At 39.3% G+C, this 20,023-nt stretch overlaps 1 protein-coding gene across 3 annotated transcripts in view; it reads right to left on the reverse strand.

The window, feature by feature from the left end:
* DCAF6 (DDB1 and CUL4 associated factor 6) overlaps positions 1 to 19,958 on the reverse strand; it is an 83,688-nt gene extending 63,730 nt beyond the window's left edge. For 2 of the 3 annotated variants that reach the window (XM_081112420.1, XM_081112419.1), the window contains exons 1-5: positions 19,635 to 19,934; positions 11,143 to 11,204; positions 9,171 to 9,263; positions 6,430 to 6,615; positions 2,769 to 2,882 (exon numbers count right to left, since the gene is read on the reverse strand). In XM_081112420.1, the coding sequence (XP_080968546.1) occupies positions 2,769 to 2,882; positions 6,430 to 6,615; positions 9,171 to 9,263; positions 11,143 to 11,204; positions 19,635 to 19,731 (552 nt within the window). In that variant the 5' untranslated portion in view covers positions 19,732 to 19,934. Of the gene's footprint in view, positions 1 to 2,768; positions 2,883 to 6,429; positions 6,616 to 9,170; positions 9,264 to 11,142; positions 11,205 to 19,634 lie in introns of all 3 variants that reach the window. The other variant, XM_081112418.1, reaches the window with a different exon arrangement.
* Between the last annotated feature and the right edge of the window lie 65 nt (positions 19,959 to 20,023).

Genomic DNA, 20,023 nt, shown 5'->3' on the forward strand with positions numbered 1-20,023 from the left:
GTTTACCACTCTAAGAAAAACTGTTGCCGAAACCAGTTTGGCTCAGTGGATAGAGCGTCGGCCTGCGGATTGAGAGGTCCCGGGTTTCAATTCCAGTCAAGGGCATGTACCTGGGTTGCAGGCACATCCCCAGTGGGAGATGTGCAGGAGGCAGCTGATCGATGTTTCTCTCTCATCGATGTTTCTAGCTCTCTATCTCTCTCCCTTCCTCTCTGTAAAAAATCAGTAAAATATATTTTTTTTAAAAAAAGAAAAAAAAAAAGAAAGAAAAACTGTTTTCTTTATAGTTTGCTATATAACTCCAAAACTGACCTCTAATACAAATTTTATGCTTTCCTTATGGATCAAACAAAGTAAGAAAACATATATGGAAAACTACATTTAATTAGAGATTTAAAAACAACCAACAATTGAATAATGCAAAATAAATTCTGAAGAGGAAAAAAATAAAAATTGTTCCCAGATATAAGACTCAAACATCAGGTAAATCAACAGTAGCTACAAAAGAGCTGGTAATAATTCAAGAAACTCATCATTAATCATGGTTTAAATCCTTTCTCAAAACTAGCTGCACTTCAGATAATAATATAATACAACTTGAATTATTTCTCAGAAATGCCCCCTAAATATCTTGATGCTTATGACTAATGAACATCTTTAGAAATGTAGAATACATCTGTAATGGAACCACATTAGAAATGCTGCTGTTTTTGGTCCACTGGACAGTAAAGGTGGAGCTATTATCTACCTTTATCTATGATAAGTACTAATTATTTTAGATGGTACTTACATTATTTTACTTCTGTTACTACTAAAATATAACAAAGTGTTATTAGCTGATTTTAAACTTTTATACTTTTAACTTGTAAAATCTTTCTCCTTACCAACTCAAATACAAAGTACAACCTCTCTCTCTCTCTCTCTCTCTCTCTCTCTCTCTCTCTCTCTCTCTCTTTCTCTCTCTCTCTCTCTCTCTCTCTCTCACACACACACACACACACACACACACACACACACCCTATAAAAGACAGATTTTACTATAATGCCACTATTTATCTCTCTATAAGCATTAAAAAATGTAAGAGTTATGACCCAGAACACATATCCTTAAGGTGTTGTTAATTTTATACTATTTTGTCTGTGATGTGAGCTCCTCACTCTTCTCATTATAGCTGTGTAGTTAGAATACATTCACCTTATGTTTTATTTATTTAATTATTGACCTCAAAACATTATTCCTATTACACAGAATTTGTTCACCTAATGCCTTCTATAATTCTGTTTTAGTAGTTAAGGATTACTTTAGGTGCCAGTTTTTCTTCGTACTTTGGCCTCTATTCATTTTTATATATAAAGGAATAAAAAGTTTTATTAAGGTAAATTTTAATAATGTTTTCACTTATTAGCTTTGCTTTCATCTTTATTTTTACCGGGTTTTTGGTTATAAAAGCACAATTAAATCTTATGTGCGCACTAAAATATGTCTTAAAAGAATTTGCCATAACAAATTTTAGTATCTACCATTTACTGAGAAACGGGAATACCAAATACCCTAGTAAACAATCTGATATTTTAGACTTATTCTGCCTTTTATATATTAATTCAATGCTTTCCTAGTTGTGTGTATGTGTGTACATATATATATATATATATATAACATAAAAACGGACTTAAAAATCGTACATTTAAAATTTCTTAATTTCTATTTTTTTCTGTTTCAATATAGAAAATAATCTCTCCAACCCCCCAAGAATGTTAATAATAGTAACTGGTTTAATTAGCAAGCACTTAACCAGTAATTCTTCTTTAGGGGAGGTGGACACTTTCAGTAAAAATATATTTAGCAATACTTTCTTATTTCATTTAGTACTTCAAAATGATCTGAGAAAAAAGCCACTGTTTCTAAATAACATTTGGGGTTAACTGTCTGGGGCCATTACGTGATTTCTCAGGCCTTTTTCAAGTTTAAAATAGTGTTAAAAGTACAAAATTGATAATGAAGCTATGCCTATAGAGAAGTGTGCTAAATCTGAATGAACACATTGATAGAATGGTATCTTGTTATTTTAAAAAAAAGAGAACATATAATTGTTGGTTTAAAAGCCAGGGTAAAAACAAAGAGAAGACACTAAACTACCACACACTTTCATCATGGCTATTGGTGAGCCAAAATTATCTCCATAAGTGGGATATATTGATAAATGCTCTAGTTTTTATAACACTAGAGCATATACTGAACAATTCTCATACACATATTATTTGAAATGTACAATAAAAATGCAAGTTCCCTAACTTTACTACTAACATTTTAATGTAAAAAACTTGATTATAAAATATATGCTATTGAAGATTTTTGCAAAACAACTGACCCATTATCTCGATAATCCAGAGATAACTTAACTATTCAATTTTTTTTTTAATCCTCACCTGAGGATATTTTTAACTTTGATTTTCTAGAGAGAGTGGGAGGAAGGGAAGGAGGGAGGGAGGGAAAGAGTGAGGGAAGGAGGAGAGAGAGGGAGGGACAGGAGAGAGAGAAACATCAATGTGAGAGAGGCATAGATTGGTTGCTGTACACATATGCCCGGACCCTCAGGGATCGAACCTGCAACCCAGGTACATGCCCTTGAACAGGAATCAAACCCACAACCCTGGAGTGCATGGGCCGGTGCTCTAACCATTGAGAAACACCGGCCAGGGCTTACTGTTTCAATTTTAATTATAATCTTAAATATTTCGCATCATTTATACAAAAAGTTGATTCTTACATCTTTGCAATCTTCTTTTGTGCAGCTTGTTTTGATGCGCGTATCAAACCACCTAACAGTTCCGTCTTCACCACAAGAGAGGAAAGTATGCGGGTCATTGGGTACAGTCATAATCTGAAGATGAGAGCAAAAGTCCAGGTATTCTTATTGCACACTTAAACAGATGGCTTTGAGAAGCATTCCTACTGTTTTAAAAAATTATTAAGGCAAAAGCAACTAAGTCAAAACAGTAAATTACATATAGAAATATGCAAGAAGTAATAAATTAATATGACTCATTAGTTTGAAGTTTAAAACAAATGTTCCTGAAGATAGAAAGTTCTTTAAAATTATAAACTTCTAACAGCTTTGACAAGAAAAATTTTTCCCTAGGAAACTTGTTCAAACTATTCAAAGCCTAATTTTTATGATTTCTGGATATAAATTTGTAATTGTACTATAAACACATTACAGTTTTCTTCTATGATAATGTTTAAGGAAACTATAAGATGCTGAATTGATTAAAGCATTTAAATTGACGTCTCAAAAATTTTGACAAAATTTCATGATTAAGACACTCAACAAGCTAAGAAAGGGAGGAAATTACCTCAACATAAACACCGCATACGAGAAGCTCATGACTAACATCATATTAAACTAGAGGCTCGGTGCATGAATTCGTGCACGGGTAGGGTCCAGCCCGACCGCCCCAATTGGGGCAATATGGCCTAGCCGGCTGTAGGGAGGGGATGCAGGAGATTGGCCGGCCAGCTCTGCCCCTTGGTCGAACTCCTGGTCAAGGGGACAATTTGCATATTAGCCTTTTATTATATAGGATGGTGAAAAACTGAAAGCTTTCCCTTTCAGATCAGGGACAAGACAAGAATGCCCACTCTCATTACTTCTATTCAATACAGTATTGAAAGTTCTAGCTAAATTAAGAAAAAAGAAATAAAAGTAATCGAAATTGAAAAGGAAGCAAAATGATCTCCGATTGAAGATGACATGGTCTTATATGTATACTATTCTAAAGATTCCACACCAAAAAAAACCCATCCTATCTAATAAAAGAGAAACATGGTAATTAGCCATACCTCCGCTACCATTCACATTGGCTAATCAGGGCGATATGCAAATTAACTGCCAGCCAAGATGGCGGCCGGCGGCCAGGAAGCTTAAAGCGAACATGAGGCTTGCTTGCTCCAGTGATGGAGGAAGCCAATGTTCCCCACCTGCCGCTGCCGGCCTCTGAGCTTGCAGTTTGAAACATTGTTACAAATATAGAAGCTAAACAAAACCCCAGAAACCTGCTTTCAGCCAGCTGGGATCTCAGAGCTGGAGCTGAAACAGTGTTTTGATTACAGAACCCAAACAAACCAGATACCTGCTTTCAGCAGCTGAGGCCTCAGAGCTGGAGCCAAGCCTCAGAGCTAAAGCTGGCCCAGAATTAAAAAAAGAAAAAAGAAAAAAAGGAGCGGTTGGGAGCTTCAGTCACCTGCCAGCCTGAAAACAGCCCTCAGACCCTCACCCAGACTGGCCAGGCACCCCAGTGGGAACCCCCACCCTGAAGGGGGTGTGACCAGCTGCAAACAGCCATCATCCCCTCACCCAGGTTGGCCAGGCACCCAAGCGGGACCCCCACCCTGATCCAGGACACCCTGCAGGGCAAACCAGCCGGCCCCCACCCGTGCACCAGGCCTCTATCCTATATAGTAAAAGGGTAATACGCCTCCCAGCACTGGATCAGCGGAGCCATGAGGCCTCCCGGCACCAGGATCAGCGTGACAGGGGGCAGCGCCCAAACCCCCTGACCGCCCTGCGGCTGTGTGTGTGACAGGGGGCGGGGCCACAACATCCCTATCTGCCCTGCTCTGTTCGTGACAGGGGAAGGCGCCCCAACCCCCTGATCAGCCCTGCTCTGTGCCTGATAGGGGGGAGCTCCCCAACCCCCTGATAGCCCAGCGGCTCTGTGTGTGACAGGGTGCGGCACCCCAACCCCCTGATCAGCCCTGCTCTGTGTGTGACAGGGTGCGGCGCCCCAACCCCCCCTACCCCCCACGGGCCCTGCTCTGTGTGTGATGGGGTAGAGCCATAACCTCCCCATCGGCCCTGCCCTGAGTGTGACAGAGTGCAGCGCCCCAACCCCCTGATCCGCACTGCTCTGTGTGTGACAAGGGGCGGTGCCCCAACTCCCCTATCGGCCCTACTCTGTGCGTGACAGGGGGGAGCTCCCCAACCCCCTGATCGACTCTGCTCTGTGCGTGACAGGGTACGGAGCCCAACCCCCCTGATGGGCCCTGCTCTGTGAGTGACTGGGGGCAGCACCCCAACCCCTTGATTGGCCCTGCTCTGTGCATGACAGGGGGCGGCGCCCCAACTCCCCAATCAGCCCTGCTCTGAGTCCGACCAGGGGCTGCACCTAGGGATTGGGCCTGCCCTCTGCCACCCTGGAGTAGGCCTAAGTCAGCAGGTCGTTATCTCCCGAGGGGTCCCAGACTGCGAGAGGGCACAGGCCGGGCTAAGCGGCCTCCCCTCCCCCGCCCCGGAGCGCACAAATTTTTGTGCACCGGGCCTCTAGTTAAAACTAATAAATGAATACAGCAAAGTTGCAGGTTAACAAATCAACACAAAAATCAATTGTGCTTCTTCTAAGCACTAACAATAAATAATCTGGAAATGAAATTAAGAAAACAACCTCATTATATTACAAGCAAAAAGAGTAAAATACTTAGGAATAAACTTATTCAAGGAGGTGAAAGTCTTGTATACAAAAAACTACAAAGCATGCTGAAAGAAATTAAAGAAGAAACACACAAATGAAAAGACATCTATTTTCATGAATTGGAAGACTTAGTATTGTTTAAATGTCCATACTACTCAAGGTGACCTAGATTTAATGCAATTTCTATCAAAATCCCTGTGGCATTTTTTTTTTTTACAGAACCAGGAAAAAAAATCTTAAAATTCATATGGAACCTCAAAGGACACAAAATAGCCAACACAATTGGGACAAAGAAAAACGAAGCTGGAGTCCTCATTCTTGCTGCTTTCAAAAAGTATTACAAAGCTATTGTAGTTAAAACATTACCAGTATTATAGTCCTGACAAAAAGACTTTATGCAAGACAGTGATAAAGTGTATAAGAGGTGAAAGCCCAGTAGAGAGCCCTGAAGCACAATACAGAAGCATCTTTTAAAGGCTGACACCTGTTTGCCAAGAGTATGGTTGCTCACATAATTACTATTACTCACAGCTTATTTCTTATTACTATTACTCATAGCTTATTTCTTAACTTTATTCCCAAGCTTATCAAGACCCATTCTCTCAAATACTTCACTGAAATCTAGATAGTCTGTCAATAATTTCTTTGCCTACAAATTCACAAAGGAGTGTATATACACATATACAAATCTACACATACTAGAGGCCCAATGCATGAAATTCGTGCAAGAGTAGGCCTTCCTTCCCCCGGCTGCTGGCACCATCTTCCCTCTGGCACCCAGGACCCAGGCTTCCCTCCAGTCCCCGGCTTTGTCCAGAAGGATGTCCGGAATGACATCCAGTCTAATTAGCATATTACCCTTTTATTATTACAGATGTACTACATACATACATGCACCATACACACACACAAAAACATACACATATGTTATTACATATATAATTATAATTAATGCTGCACCTCATAGGTAGTTCCATAATGGCACGTAAATTGGCATTGTCTGTTAGTTTCTGCATCTTGCTCAACATTGGTATAATATATTACTCCATCTCCAGAGCAGGAGATAATCTGCTTATCATTTGTGCATGGTAAGAACTTTGCGCTGAAGATATTTGCTCGGTGCCCTGAACGAATTGTCGTCAAAACCTGAAACATACAAAGAAGGTAATTCTTGGCAATGTATTATTTCCTAGAAATAAACATTCATATTTAACATAAGCATAGCCAGGAATAAATTCTCATTAACACTTTTATCTCATTGAATATTACCATTTGATTTGAACTATTATAATTAGGAAAAAAAGAAATCAAAATCACTCATATTTTCTTTTTTCCCCCTGAGATGTGAAGAATTTTGATGACCATTTTGGATAGAACACTTCACTATCAAGGCAGTTATCTGTTACTTTTAGGACTATTTTAAAAGCTATTTGTTATTTTTAGGACTATTTAATCAAGCATCTTTTCATTGTCTTCAGTGGGAGGATTGACCCAAATAAACTAGCCCATAATTTTTAGAAAACAAAACTTCTCTTTTTAATATATTTGAGATTTATTACATATGTGATTAAGATATACTACTAATGAGAAACACCTCTAATCTCTTAGCTCTATAGGTAGTGTTTTGAAACTTTCATTAGCTATAAATTAATCTTCCCATGAATTCGAATCTAAAACTAGAGTGAAACTATTTAACTCAGGATCAAAAAACTGTTTTCCTATGTAATGAATCATTAGTCTTTTACAATAAAAATATTCCTTGTATGATACCAAATTTGGAACTATTAAAACCACTATGTGAAAAAGATAGTCTCCCTATACCTAAAATCTCTGAAAGTATTACCTGATTAATCATTTCTCAAATTGGAAATGAGGATAGGTAATGAGCAATTGCTTTTCAAATAAATATAATCTACTAGGAACCATGCATAAAGCAAATATCATTTTTAAAAAAGCAATTAAAAGAGGAACACCTGATCTTTTAAAAATTATGCCATTGGGCGTTTTAAAATATATACGTATCTTTTTATTTCAGAGAGACAGGGAGAGGGGGAGAGAGGTAGAAACATCAATGATGGGAGAGAATCATTAATCAGCTGCATCCTGCATGCCCCCTACTGGGGATCTAGCCCAAAACCTGGGCATGTGCCCTTGACCAGATTCAAACCCAGGGCCCTTCAGTCCGCAAGCCGATGCTCTATCCACTGAGCCAAACCAGCTAGGGCCCAGTGGTCATTTTCACAAAATAACTAAAAGCAGGGATTTGCAGAGATATTTATACACTTACGTTCACGGCAACATTATTTACAACAGACAAAAGGAACCCAAGTGTCCACTGATAGATGAATGGATAAATAAGATGTGGTCTATCCACACAATGGAATATTATTCAGCTTTAAAAAGGATGGGAAATCTGACACATGCTGTGATGTGGGTGAACACTGAGAAAACTATGCTGAGTGAAATTAGCCAGGCACAACAGGACAAATGCTGCATAAACATATGTGAATTCCATTAACATCAAACTACGGCCAGCAGCGCCAGCTGTTGTACCTAGAAGCAGATGCAGCGCTTAGTCAAATTCAGAGAGAAAGAAAGTAGAATACTGGTTGTGGGCTGGGGGAGGGTGCCGGGAGGGGAACTCCGGTTTAATGGGCAGAGTCTGAGTTCTGCAAGATGAAGAGTTCTGTAGCTGGATGGGAGTGATGGTATCACAACAGGTGGATGTATATAACGTCACTGAGCTGAACTCCTAAAAATGGTTAATTTTATGTTATGTGCATTTTATCACAATTTAAAAAAATATAAAGCTCTGCATTTTTTAAAGAAATTTCGTTGGTACCTAGATGAGTGCTTTGTATATTATAAGCACTGAAATTCTAATGATCAGGAATTTCTCCACTGTAAGAAAAAGGTTGTCCTAGTAATTACAGGCCTACGAGAAGTAGAGCTTGAAAACATCAAGTTTCCCTCTGGTAAGCCAGCACAATTAAGCAAAGCTGTCTTGAAATAAAATTGTGACCTATCTTTTCCATCAAGGACAGCCTCAATGTGAACCTCTTTTTAGGCTGAAGGACCACAAACATTTATTTAAATATCTTAACTGTTTGTAGGAATAAAAAATACATAACTATTTATTCTGTAAGATTGATACTATTAAAAAAGGGTGCCCACCTACCATGTTCTCACTGACATAAAAATAGCTGCACATTCCTTCTCTATAAGAAGTCAGAGAAGAGCCAGTAAGAACCAGAACACAATCCTAGTTCACAGCCCCGTTTACGGAACTGAAGAAACAAGACACTAGAACCTAGTGACTGTTTTTAAACTGGTAAAACCCTGTTTCTTACACTGCTTGGCTGAAAATTAGTTTCTCTGAGCAGAAAGGAAAAAAAATCACATTGCCTCCCTGGCCCCCAAAGAATGGTTTATTGAGATAGTATCACTTTGGCAATTTTATCCACTTGGATAACATGAAGCATGCTTAAGTATTCTAGAGTCAAAAAGCAGAAGGAAACCTAACGTTTTCCAAAGGAAAGTAGGGACCTGGCTGTGATAACTTATAAATTATATAACAAATGTGAGCAAAATAAGAATATTCTATTACAAATGCCCAGTCCATGATTATTTACATTTTCTTGATTTCTAGTTTCTTGATTTTTCTCTCTCTCAAGAAATTGTAGATTTTATAAACCACTTACCTTTCTGCTGTAAGGATTACTAATTACTAACTTGGTGTCATCTGAGCCAGATAAAATATACTCTCCAGTCTCATTCCAACAGATTGTATTAACCTAAAAAGAAAGCAAAAAAGGGGTTGCAGCAAACTGAACATAAAAACAAATATGAATCTTTTACTTAACTGATGGTTCAAAATTTATATCACTAATGAGGTTGCGTATACGGAAAATAGTATTTATCAATTTACTTCCTGAAAGTACATGCTGACTACTATTTAGCAAACACAATATTCTGAATATTCACAATGAAATGTCGTCTCTCTTAAATTTTATTATTTAAATTATTTTAACAAATTCATTTTATATCCAGAGACATAAAACTGGGTCACATAAAAAGGAAATAGAAAAACTTACTACAAAGCTGCAGTGATCAAGGCTGTGTGGTGCTGTCATAACCATAAGCACACATCAACAGAATGGAACTGATAGTCAGAAATAAACCCTTACATTCATGGTCAAGTAATTTTTATCAAGGAGTCTAAGACTACTCAATGGAGAAAGAACAGTTTTTTCAACAAATGATGCTGGGACAACTGGATATACACAAGCAAAAGAATGAATTTAGACCCCTACTTCACACCATATATAAAAACTAACTGAAAATGATCAAACATTTAAATGTAATAGCCAAAACGATGAAACTCTTAGAAGAAAACAGGTGTAAATCTTCACGAAAACTAAAACCACAATGAGTTACTATTTCACACCTATTAGGATGGCTATAATAATCTTAAAAAAACACACAGAAAGTAAGAGTTGGTGAGGATATCAAGAAATTGGAGGCCTTATACGTTGCTGGAAAGAATGCAAAATAGCACAGCTCTTTGGAAAAAAGTTTGGCAGCACCTCAAAACTGACACAGAGTTGTGCTGTGACCCATTAATTCCACAACAAGGTCTATATGCAAGAGAAAAGAAAACATGTCACACAAAAACTTGTACACAAAAGTCCATGGGTGCATCATTCATAAAAGCCCAAAGGGAAACCAACCCAAATATCATAAACAAAATGGGACTGCCTGTTTGCTTATAACAAAATATCTGCGCAATGAAATATTATTCAACCACATTACCCATATTGTGACATGGACAAACCCTGAAAACTTTAGTGATAGTGAAAGAAGCAAGTCTGAAAAGCCACATATGTTATTCTATTTATATAAAAAGTCCAGAAGAGGCATATCTACAGACACAGAAAGTAAACTAGTGAAGGCCAACAGCTAGGTGGGGAGGGCATGGGAATGACTGATAAATGGTACAAACTTATACTTCAGATGCTGAAAATATACTAGAATTAGATAGTGGTGACGGCGGTACCACATTATGATTATATTTTAAAAACCACTGAATTATAGGGGAGATAAATGGTGATGGAAGGAGACTTGACTTGGGATGGTGAACACACAATACAATATACAGTGTATTAGAGAATTGTACACCTGAAACCTATATAATTTTATTAACCAATGTCACCCCAATACAGTCAATAAAATAGATACATAAATAATATAAAAAATAAAAATAAAATGCTGAATAACACATTAAGATGGGTGAATTTTATGGTATATGAACTATATCTAAATTTAAAAAAAAGAATTAGACTTCCACTTTTAGTCAAAATGGAGTAACATGGACCATCTCTACTTTAAAAAACACCTAATATATACTTTTCCAAATTCAAAATCACTTTAATGTAAAACTTTATTCTCCCAGTTTATTGGCCAGTCACAATCTCTTCAGGGAAAATTGGGGAATTTTTTTTTTTTAAGATTTTAAAATTGATTTTTAGAGAGAGGAGAGAGAGAGAGAAACATCAATGGGCTGCTTCCTTCGTGAATCAGCAATCTTTCAGTGTGCAAGACTGGGGCATTTTATCAAACATTTAAATACTCAGTTTTAAATTCCTTCACGGTTGAAAAACAACGATTACTTACACAACCATCATGCACATTCAGGGTTGCTTCAAGTTTTAATCTTTGGATAAATTCTCTTCTTCCTGTTTCAAAAGAAAGAAAGAACTAAATATATCCTACCATTTATTGCTGCGGAAAGTAGAACACTGAAGTTAAGAGCCTAGGATCAGGCATAAGTAGATTCAAGCTCTAATTTCAACTCTTCCACTTATAAGCTAAGTGAAATTGGGCAAATTAACCTCATCCTATGCCAGTGATGGCGAACCTTTTGAGCTCGGCGTGTCAGCATTTTGAAAAACCCTAACTTAACTCTGGTGCCGTGTCACATATAGAAATTTTTTGATATTTGCAACCACAGTAAAACAAAGACATATTTTTGATATTTATTTTATATATTTAAATGCCATTTAACAACGAAAATCAACCAAAAAAATGAGTTCGCGTGTCATAGGTTCGCCATCACTGTCCTATGCCCTAGTTTCCTCATTAGAGTACCTACCTACCTCTTATACAGAGTGTCCCAAAATTCACGCAAGAAGTAATTTTGATGGAAAACACAGGTTTATAATAAAAAATTGTAAATTTTTTTATTGATTCATAAAGTATACAGTATAGGGTTATGTATGAAATAGCATATCGGGTAAATGGCCTCCACGGCTTTGCTGGCACATACACACTCTTTTGTTATTGCCTGAGCAGCTGCATTTTCGAAGAATGGTCCGATGATGCCTCCAGCCCAAAATCCGCACCAAACGGTAACACGTTATGGATGTGTTTGTTTCTCAACGATCACTCGTGGATTTTCTGAACCCCAAATGCGACAATTTTGTTGATTAGCCAAGCCATCAAGATGAAAATGAGCCTCATCGAAATTCAGCCACATTTATGCAAAACGGTCATGGAAAATTTCAACAAAAGAGTGCGTAAGTGCCAGCAAAGCCGTGGAGGCCATTTACCCGACATGCTATTCCATACATAACCCTATACTGTATACTTTACGAATCAATAAAAAATTTACAATTTTTCATTATAAACCTGTGTTTTCTATCAAAATTACTTCTTGCGTGAATTTTGGGACACCCTTTAGTTATTGTAAGGATTGAGTGATTTCAAGGACATAAAGCGCTTACTTAGCACAGTGTCTGGACCACAGCAAACACTCAAGGTTCCCTTCATTCACTCATTCATCCAACAAATACATTCAATACTTAGTGTACTTACTCTGTTGCAAGTAGTATTCTAGGAGTTAGGAATATGGTGGTAAAACAAAACAGAAAAAGAGCCCTGTCCTCTAGTGAGGGATGAAAGACAGTAACAATATGGCACTTGGTGAAGGTGCTACATGGAAAAGTAAAGCAGAGAAAGGGGTGAGAGAGGCCTGGAGGTGGAGGACGGGTTTTCAATTTAAATAGGGTGGCGCACAGTGCTTGTCTACTTAAACACATCTCCATTTGAGAAATGCTGAAGTATTTCAAAGCTCATTTTACAATGATGAAATGTGGCAGCAAAAAATAAAGTCAACCTAAATGTCCATCGACAGCAGAACAGTTAAAATACTACAAAAATAGAATATGTTCCTTCTTTGAAAAAGAGAAATATGTTTCCCTTTAAGACATGAATCATCTTTACCAAAGATGGACCAAAAAGCTTCATGTTTATTCAGAAACTGTAATGAAAGGAAGCTGAGTATGTGACAAAGAGCGATAATTAGCTAAGTAATCAGGCTGATGAAATCTCGGATAAAATTAAATTTGACTATGCTCTCTGTATACTGTCACAGGGACAGATTTCTTTATTATGTTTTCTCACCATTCTACATAAAGATCAGCATCTTCTTTGAAGCCAAATTGTTTTCCTTCTCCTTCCGAATAACAGGCAAGATGGCTAGAGGATGAACATATGGATTAAAAAATAATTTCTTTTTGTGTGTGGGTTCCAAAACTCTTTGGAATAAAACAATTGACAGAAATTCAGTAAGGTATTTTCCTTTAACTTTTCAAATCTGATTTTCAGTTATAAAACATTACTAATAGCAAATTTTTAAAAAATATTTTTTTTTATTGATTTCAGAGAGGAAGGGAGAGAGCGATAGAAACATCAATGAGAGAGAATCATTGATTGGCTGCCTCCTGCACGCCCCACCCTGGGGATTGATCCCAAAACTTGGGCATGTGCCCTGAAGAGAATTGAACTGTGACCTCCTGGTTCATAGGTTGACACTCAACCACTGAGCCACACCAGCTGGGCGCAAATAAATAACTTTTTAAAAAATTCTTCTTTCTTTGACCAGTGGCAGGCTTGGTAATTCTACTGAGTAACTAATTCACAGTTAAGAAATAAAGTACTCAAATCAACAACATGACAACAATTCATTAAAATGTTTTTATAAATGTACTAGAAACTTTTCCAAACTTTAAAAATCTGGTTTTGAAAAAACAGCTCTAGCCATTTCTGTCTACAGAAAATAATGATGGCACATGAGACAAAAGAAGACAAAGTGAGTTCCAGCAAGAATGCTCATCTACGAAATTTGTGCATAAGACACACGCTGAAGCACAACAGTTAAGTAGATAGCTCCTGAGTATTTTTTAACATGACTTTGGAGATCAAAATGGTTGTACGTACACACATCCCATAAAATGTGCTTCTAGAAGTAACAGTGTCAACGCCCTCTACCCTTTCAGCAATTAAATGCGCTTTCAATAAATGGGAACTGAAAACCACCAGAAAATAAAAACTGTAAGTTAAAGAAACTGAATGCCCTCAAATAAAAGTAAAAATAAACTCATGCCTGCAGAGTCTGGCCTACTTGCAAGCTAACAAGCTACCTGCCATTTCATGGGAGCTGGCAGAAGAAAAGGACTCTCAAGCCAGAAGCAAATACTTTACCACTCATGGCCCAGCAAACGGTATGGGCTTCAGGTTTACACTTTACTCCTCAGCCCCCAATTCCCACTGGGCAATGCGGAGCAGTCTGGGTGCAACACTGTGCCAGCACTGGATCTGAATCACAGCCAGAGACCTCTGAACTGCAGGGACCCAAATCTTGTATCAAATAAACCTGCCTGATAAAAGGACACATTGTCTTCATTATGCTGGACAATAAATAAATCTGCCCTCTGCCCCAGTGGGAGACAATATGTAAACATTCTTGGAAAGATAGTCCAGAACAAAGCAGCCAGTGCCTCTGCTCACAAGATGTGCAGAAATGTAAAAAGCCATGGAAAACTCTTCCAACAATTACACTCTTGTTATGGGTGAATTTACTTATCGTTGTGGCTTCCTACTCCAGTCTTTCTGCAAGCCAAACTGGCTTATTATCCCATTTCCAACTCAACATTCCATTCAGTATTAATAGATTGTAAACGCCATAAAAAAGAGGAACAAATGCCTAGAACAGTGCCTGGCACAAAGCAGGCACTCAATCTGTATTTGCTGAATCAATGGATAAATGAATGGGATCAAAGTCTTCACTCTATTCTATGTGTTTCACTCAATAATTTGGGAGGAACATCTTTCAATGACAATAAATATTGAGCTATTGCTCATTTTAATGGCTGTGAAACTTATTACATAGCTTTGTAACTTACTTATGTGCATAACTAACTCTCTTATTGGAATATGACATGCTTGAGACCAGAAAGGTCGGAACTGGGTTTAAATACCTAACTTGGAACATACCACACATACTCTGGGCAAAGCCTAACCTCTAAGAGCTCAGCTTTCACACGGGTGAAAGTTTTACATCTGATGGGAATCATACCATCAACTTTACAGGTTTAATGCTGAGAGTAAACAATTAGCATACGGAAAACTCACAGATATGTCTGATATACTGTACACACTCAAGAGTAGTAGTCTCCCTATGCACATGTGGGGTTGTTCTATATTAATACTGTCTGAAAAGAGAAAGAATGATTTAAAAAAAATACTTTATTAAAGGAGCTGAGGTAACTTCAAGTGGTTAATAGAAAAGAATAAGGCGAGTGATACTGAGAAGGAAAGCGCCTTAACAGAAATGTTCACTTTTCTTGATCCTATTGTCCCCTTCAACAACTTTTTAATGCCAAATTTCCCATCATCTACATTTGCTGCCCTCCCTAGCTCATGGTCAGGTCTTCCTTTTCTGACATTGTCCCTTTGGTCGCTTCCTCTTTACTGGTTTTGCTCTTGGAAATCATGGGTTATCAGTGAATCCAATGGTCTTTTTTCAAGACATACTTTTCATGAACTCCTTATCTGTCACTACTGACTGCTGTCTTCTTGAAGTAACAACACCCATGGCGTCGTACCACATAACTGGAAATGAAAATCAAAGGGTGACAAAACTCTGGAGAGACAGAGCAAAATACAGGAAACAACAAAACAAAATATGTATAGATTTGTACACTGTAAAAAATAAAATTATAAGACATTGCTGAGGGAAAAGAAAGAACACCTAAAAAAATAGAGAGAAAGAAAAGCCATGTTCATGGCCAATTGATTTTCAACAAAGGGAAAAGGACTGCCTTTTTCCAAATGGTGCTGAATCAATGCACATTCATAGGCAAGAACTGAAACTTGACCCTTACCTCATAGCATAAGTAATTCAAAATTGTTCATAAACCTAAATGTAAGAGTTAAAAGTAGAAAACTTTTAGGAAAAAAGCATAGTAGAAATCATTTTGATCTTGGATTAGGTAGAGAGTCTTAAATAGGACACCAAAAGTATGAATTACAAAAGACACTGTTAAGAAAAATAAAGGACAAGACAAAGTGGGAGAAATATCTGCAAAATGCATATCCGATTAAGGACCTGCATCAAGAATATGTAAAGAATTCTTAAATTATTAAGAAGGTAAATCTGAACATTTAACCAAAGTGTATGGCTGGCAAATAAACCTCAAAGCTGAAACTCATTAGTGGATATTCAACGTTTTCAATATGATAAAGAACCTAAATTAAAATGTACCCCACCTAGTAAGGCTAAATCCCACTCATAGAACCTTTTATTTCAGTGTTTGTGTGTATCTCAAATTGCCATGTATATGTATATTCACTGTGGATTGTGGTCAAAACATTTGCAAACATTGACCTAATACCTAACTGTAACACAAGTTCTGCGCTACTAAAAGCTCTTATCCCTCCTAAAGGCATTCATCCAGGGAAGGATGGAGTCCTCAGCAGAGCGATCCTATCCTGCTATCTACATTTATGACTGAAAATATGTCTCTGTTAGTCTTATATTCAAGAATTAGCATATTCTATTTGATATATTTTCATATTTGACATTTTCACTACTAAAATCAGACATTTTCCAATTTTCAGAGATTTCAAGACTAAAGAAACACTAACTTTTTCCCAGCAGCTAAAAAGGAGGCAAAGTCAGAATTTACTGACGTTCAAATAATGTAACTTGGCAACACATTATGGATTTGGTAAATTTGAATGTAGATATAATTCAGGATGTGCCAAAAATGGGGGACATCTGTAATACTCTCAAAAATAAAAATTAATTAAAAGAGTACAGTGGGGCCTTGACTTAAGAGTTTAATTTGTTCTGAGACCGAGCTCTTTAAGGAGCTCGTTAACTCAAATTACTCTATCAACTCAATGAAAAAAATCGGCCAAGAGACAGCTGGTATGTCAAAAAACTCGTTAGTCGGGACACTTGTAAGTCAAGGCCCCACTGTAAATGGAAAATTATCCGTTTCAATACATACTGACTTTAATAATATTCAGACATTGTCTTCCTAATCCCCTTACAAAAAATTTTCAATCTCCACTATAAAGTTGTCACAGACTGCCTACTATATACCTCTCATCCCCAAATTCCTCTATTGAAATCCTGACGCCCAAAGTGATAGTATAAGGAGGTGCGATCTTTGGGAGGTGAGTGGAATTGGTTTAGGGCTTTTCTAAGAGACCCCAGAGAAGAAGCTAGCCCTTCAGCCATCTGAGGTTATGGTGAAAAGATGGCTATGCACCAGGAAGCAGGCCTCACCAGACAGAATCTGACCATGTGGACACCTGATCTCAGCCTTCCAGCCTCCAAATCTGTTATAAATCAATTTCTCTTGTTTATAAGCCACCCGGTTTATGGCATTTCGTTACAGTAGCCCACACTGACCAAGGCCCTACTTAATCATAACTTAAACACTTTATATTAAATAATTTAAGTATTATAGCAAACGGCTCCTTCAAAAAGTTCCTTAAAAATTACTTTTGTCAATTACCATCCTTTAGAGGAGTTAGAAAGTGTTAATTCAAGTAGCAGACAAGTCTGTCTAAAATGAAAGATATATGGAAAGAGGATATGTACAGAAATGAGTTTCTTTTATAAGCAATGCTTATCTTTACAAAACTATATATACACTAAAATGTGTGGCTAATAAGTTGTAACAATCACTGAATTCCAAAGCACCACCCTATGTGGACAGAGCATATACAACATTGAGAAAGTCTGAATACGTAAACTTATAGATGTCTCTAACTCGGGACTTTGACAACTGGTGTTTAAAAAAATAAATCCCACACTGAAATTTTTATCAGGCTCATAAAGACAATCCCTGGCCTACTGTCATTCAATCCAGGCTCTACTGGTTTAGGTGAATTTGGGGGCTATTGGCATAATATACTACTTCTCTTAAATAACGTATGACAAATTATTATCTTCATTCCTACAATGTAAAAGTACATTTTGTGAACTGTAATTTTCTTTCATGAGAGGAAAATAGACAATTAACCAAATTTAAATAAAATAAACAACAAAACTTGAATACTACCATTGAAAAGATACGTGCTATGGTGAAATAATTTGAAATGCAAATGTCACAAGAAAAACCTGTCAATTCATTCTACCCCAATTTCACTGTTATTTAGTGGTAATTGATCAGAAATACAAATAATGGAAATAAACTAGAAATGTAATTAACCTACAATACTATAGATAATCAAAACGTTTAAATGCTGAAATCTCAAAAATGGGCTCTAGCCCAGACAGTGTGGTTTAGTGGCTGACCCTCGACCTATGAAGCAGGAGGAAACAGTTCTATTCCCTAACTTCAACACAAACTCCACTCCATTAGGGAGTTAGAATAGGAAGGGGGAAAATATAGGGTTTTAATTTTAATGGACTCTATCGTAGACAGAGCTGAAGCAGAAGAAAACAACAATATATAAACTTATATATGTTTCTATAGAAAGAACAGATCTATTTTTACTGCCATGTTAAGATCTCTAAGATGTAGTGTAGAAAAAGAAAGTTGCAAGGCAATGTTTATGCTGGTCACACACACACACACATACACACACACACACACACACACACACACACTATAGCATCTCTATGTATACCTATGTGCTGGTAAGAATGAAAAGAAAAAGGTCTGGACAAATATTCAGGAAACAGATAATACTGTTACCTCCAAGGATGTGTGTGTGAAATTGGAATGGGAAGGATCACAGGGATTTTTGCTTCGTTTTTATTAAGTTTTTACAAGGAGAATGTATTCATAAGTCACTTGAAACACTAAAAAAAAAAAAAAACCAACAAAAACCAAGGATAAGAAAAAAAATGCTTCCAACTTTTCTGTTGAAGTCGAAAACAAATGACATCAAAAAAGACTCAGCCAGTAAAAGTGACAAAGTTGGAAAGAAAGAAATTTAAATGTTACCCTCAAATAAAAATAAAGAAGAAGAAAGAGGAATGATAAGATTGCACAAGAAGAAAACAACAACAAAAAGACCCACACTCAGGATGCCCACTTTGAAGAGAGCGGGCTTTTTGGTTAGCTCGGCGTGACCCAGAATCCCCGCAAAACCACTGGATCCGAAACGGAAAAGGTGGAAGACAGTCCCTCCAGCGCTGGGGCTGTTTTTAGAAAGCTGAACTAAGAAACAGAAAATGCCAAGTGCGCTTTGCAGGGGTGGGAAAGGGAGCGCGAAACCCTACACCTCCTCCAGGCGGCCAGACCCGGCCGAGCCGCGGGGCCGAGCGCTCGCGGGCGGCACAGCTCGGCGACCACTTTCGGGCTCGGAGCCGGGGGTCCCCGCGGAGCCCGTTCGAGCGGGACACGCCGAGGGTGGGCGCCGCGTCGCAGCCGACACCTGAACCCTCCGAGGCCGCAGGGGGGGGGGGGGGTGGCAGCCGAAAGCCCCGTCCTCGGCTGAGCGGGGCGGCGCTGGAGAAGAGCAGGAGCGCCAACTTTTGCTCCAAACGCTCCGGGAGGCCCGGCGGGTCGTGCCCCGAGCCCCACTCCAGAAGCCGCCCGACCCCTTTCCTGGCCGGTACCGTCCGCCCCCGGTCCGGCCCCGCGAGGAAAAGCCGGCCAGGGCGGCGGCTGGCAGCACGCAAGGGGGCTTGGCCGCGGAGGGCAGGGCTCGGGGTCCGTCTGTCGGAGTCCACCCAGCGCCCCCCGAGTCTCAGGGGCGCCCCGGTCGAGGCGCCGTCCCGCCGCCAACAGCCCCGACCGCGGCCCCCTCCCCCACCCCTGGGCGGCACCCAGCGCCTCCGCCCCGCGGCCCCCGCTCACCCAGGTAGCGGCTCCGCAGCCGGGCCGGGTCCTCCAGCCCGAGGGACCTTTTCCTCACGTCCCACAACAGGTGTGGGCAGGAGCCACCCCGAGACATGGCTCCGCCGCCGGGTGGGAGGGGAGCCCACCGCGCGGGGAGGGGCCGGGAGAGGGGACGTGCGATCAGCCCCCGAGCCGCACCGGCACCATCCGCGCGCCGGGCCTCGCGGGCGGCCGCAGCGACTCAGAAGGCGGCGGCGCTTTCGCCCCCGAAGCCCGGGCGCGCCGCGGCCGGAGCTCGGCTCATACTCTCCCCAGACTGGCCCGAACGTCCAGATCGGCAACAGCCCCGCCCTCGGCCTCCCGCAGGGGGCGGGGGAGGAGGCGGAGGCGGCCGCGGCTCCGCCCTC

This window comes from Myotis nattereri (assembly GCF_964212035.1).
Source record: "Myotis nattereri genome assembly, chromosome: 18".
NCBI classification, from domain to species: domain Eukaryota; kingdom Metazoa; phylum Chordata; class Mammalia; order Chiroptera; family Vespertilionidae; genus Myotis; species Myotis nattereri.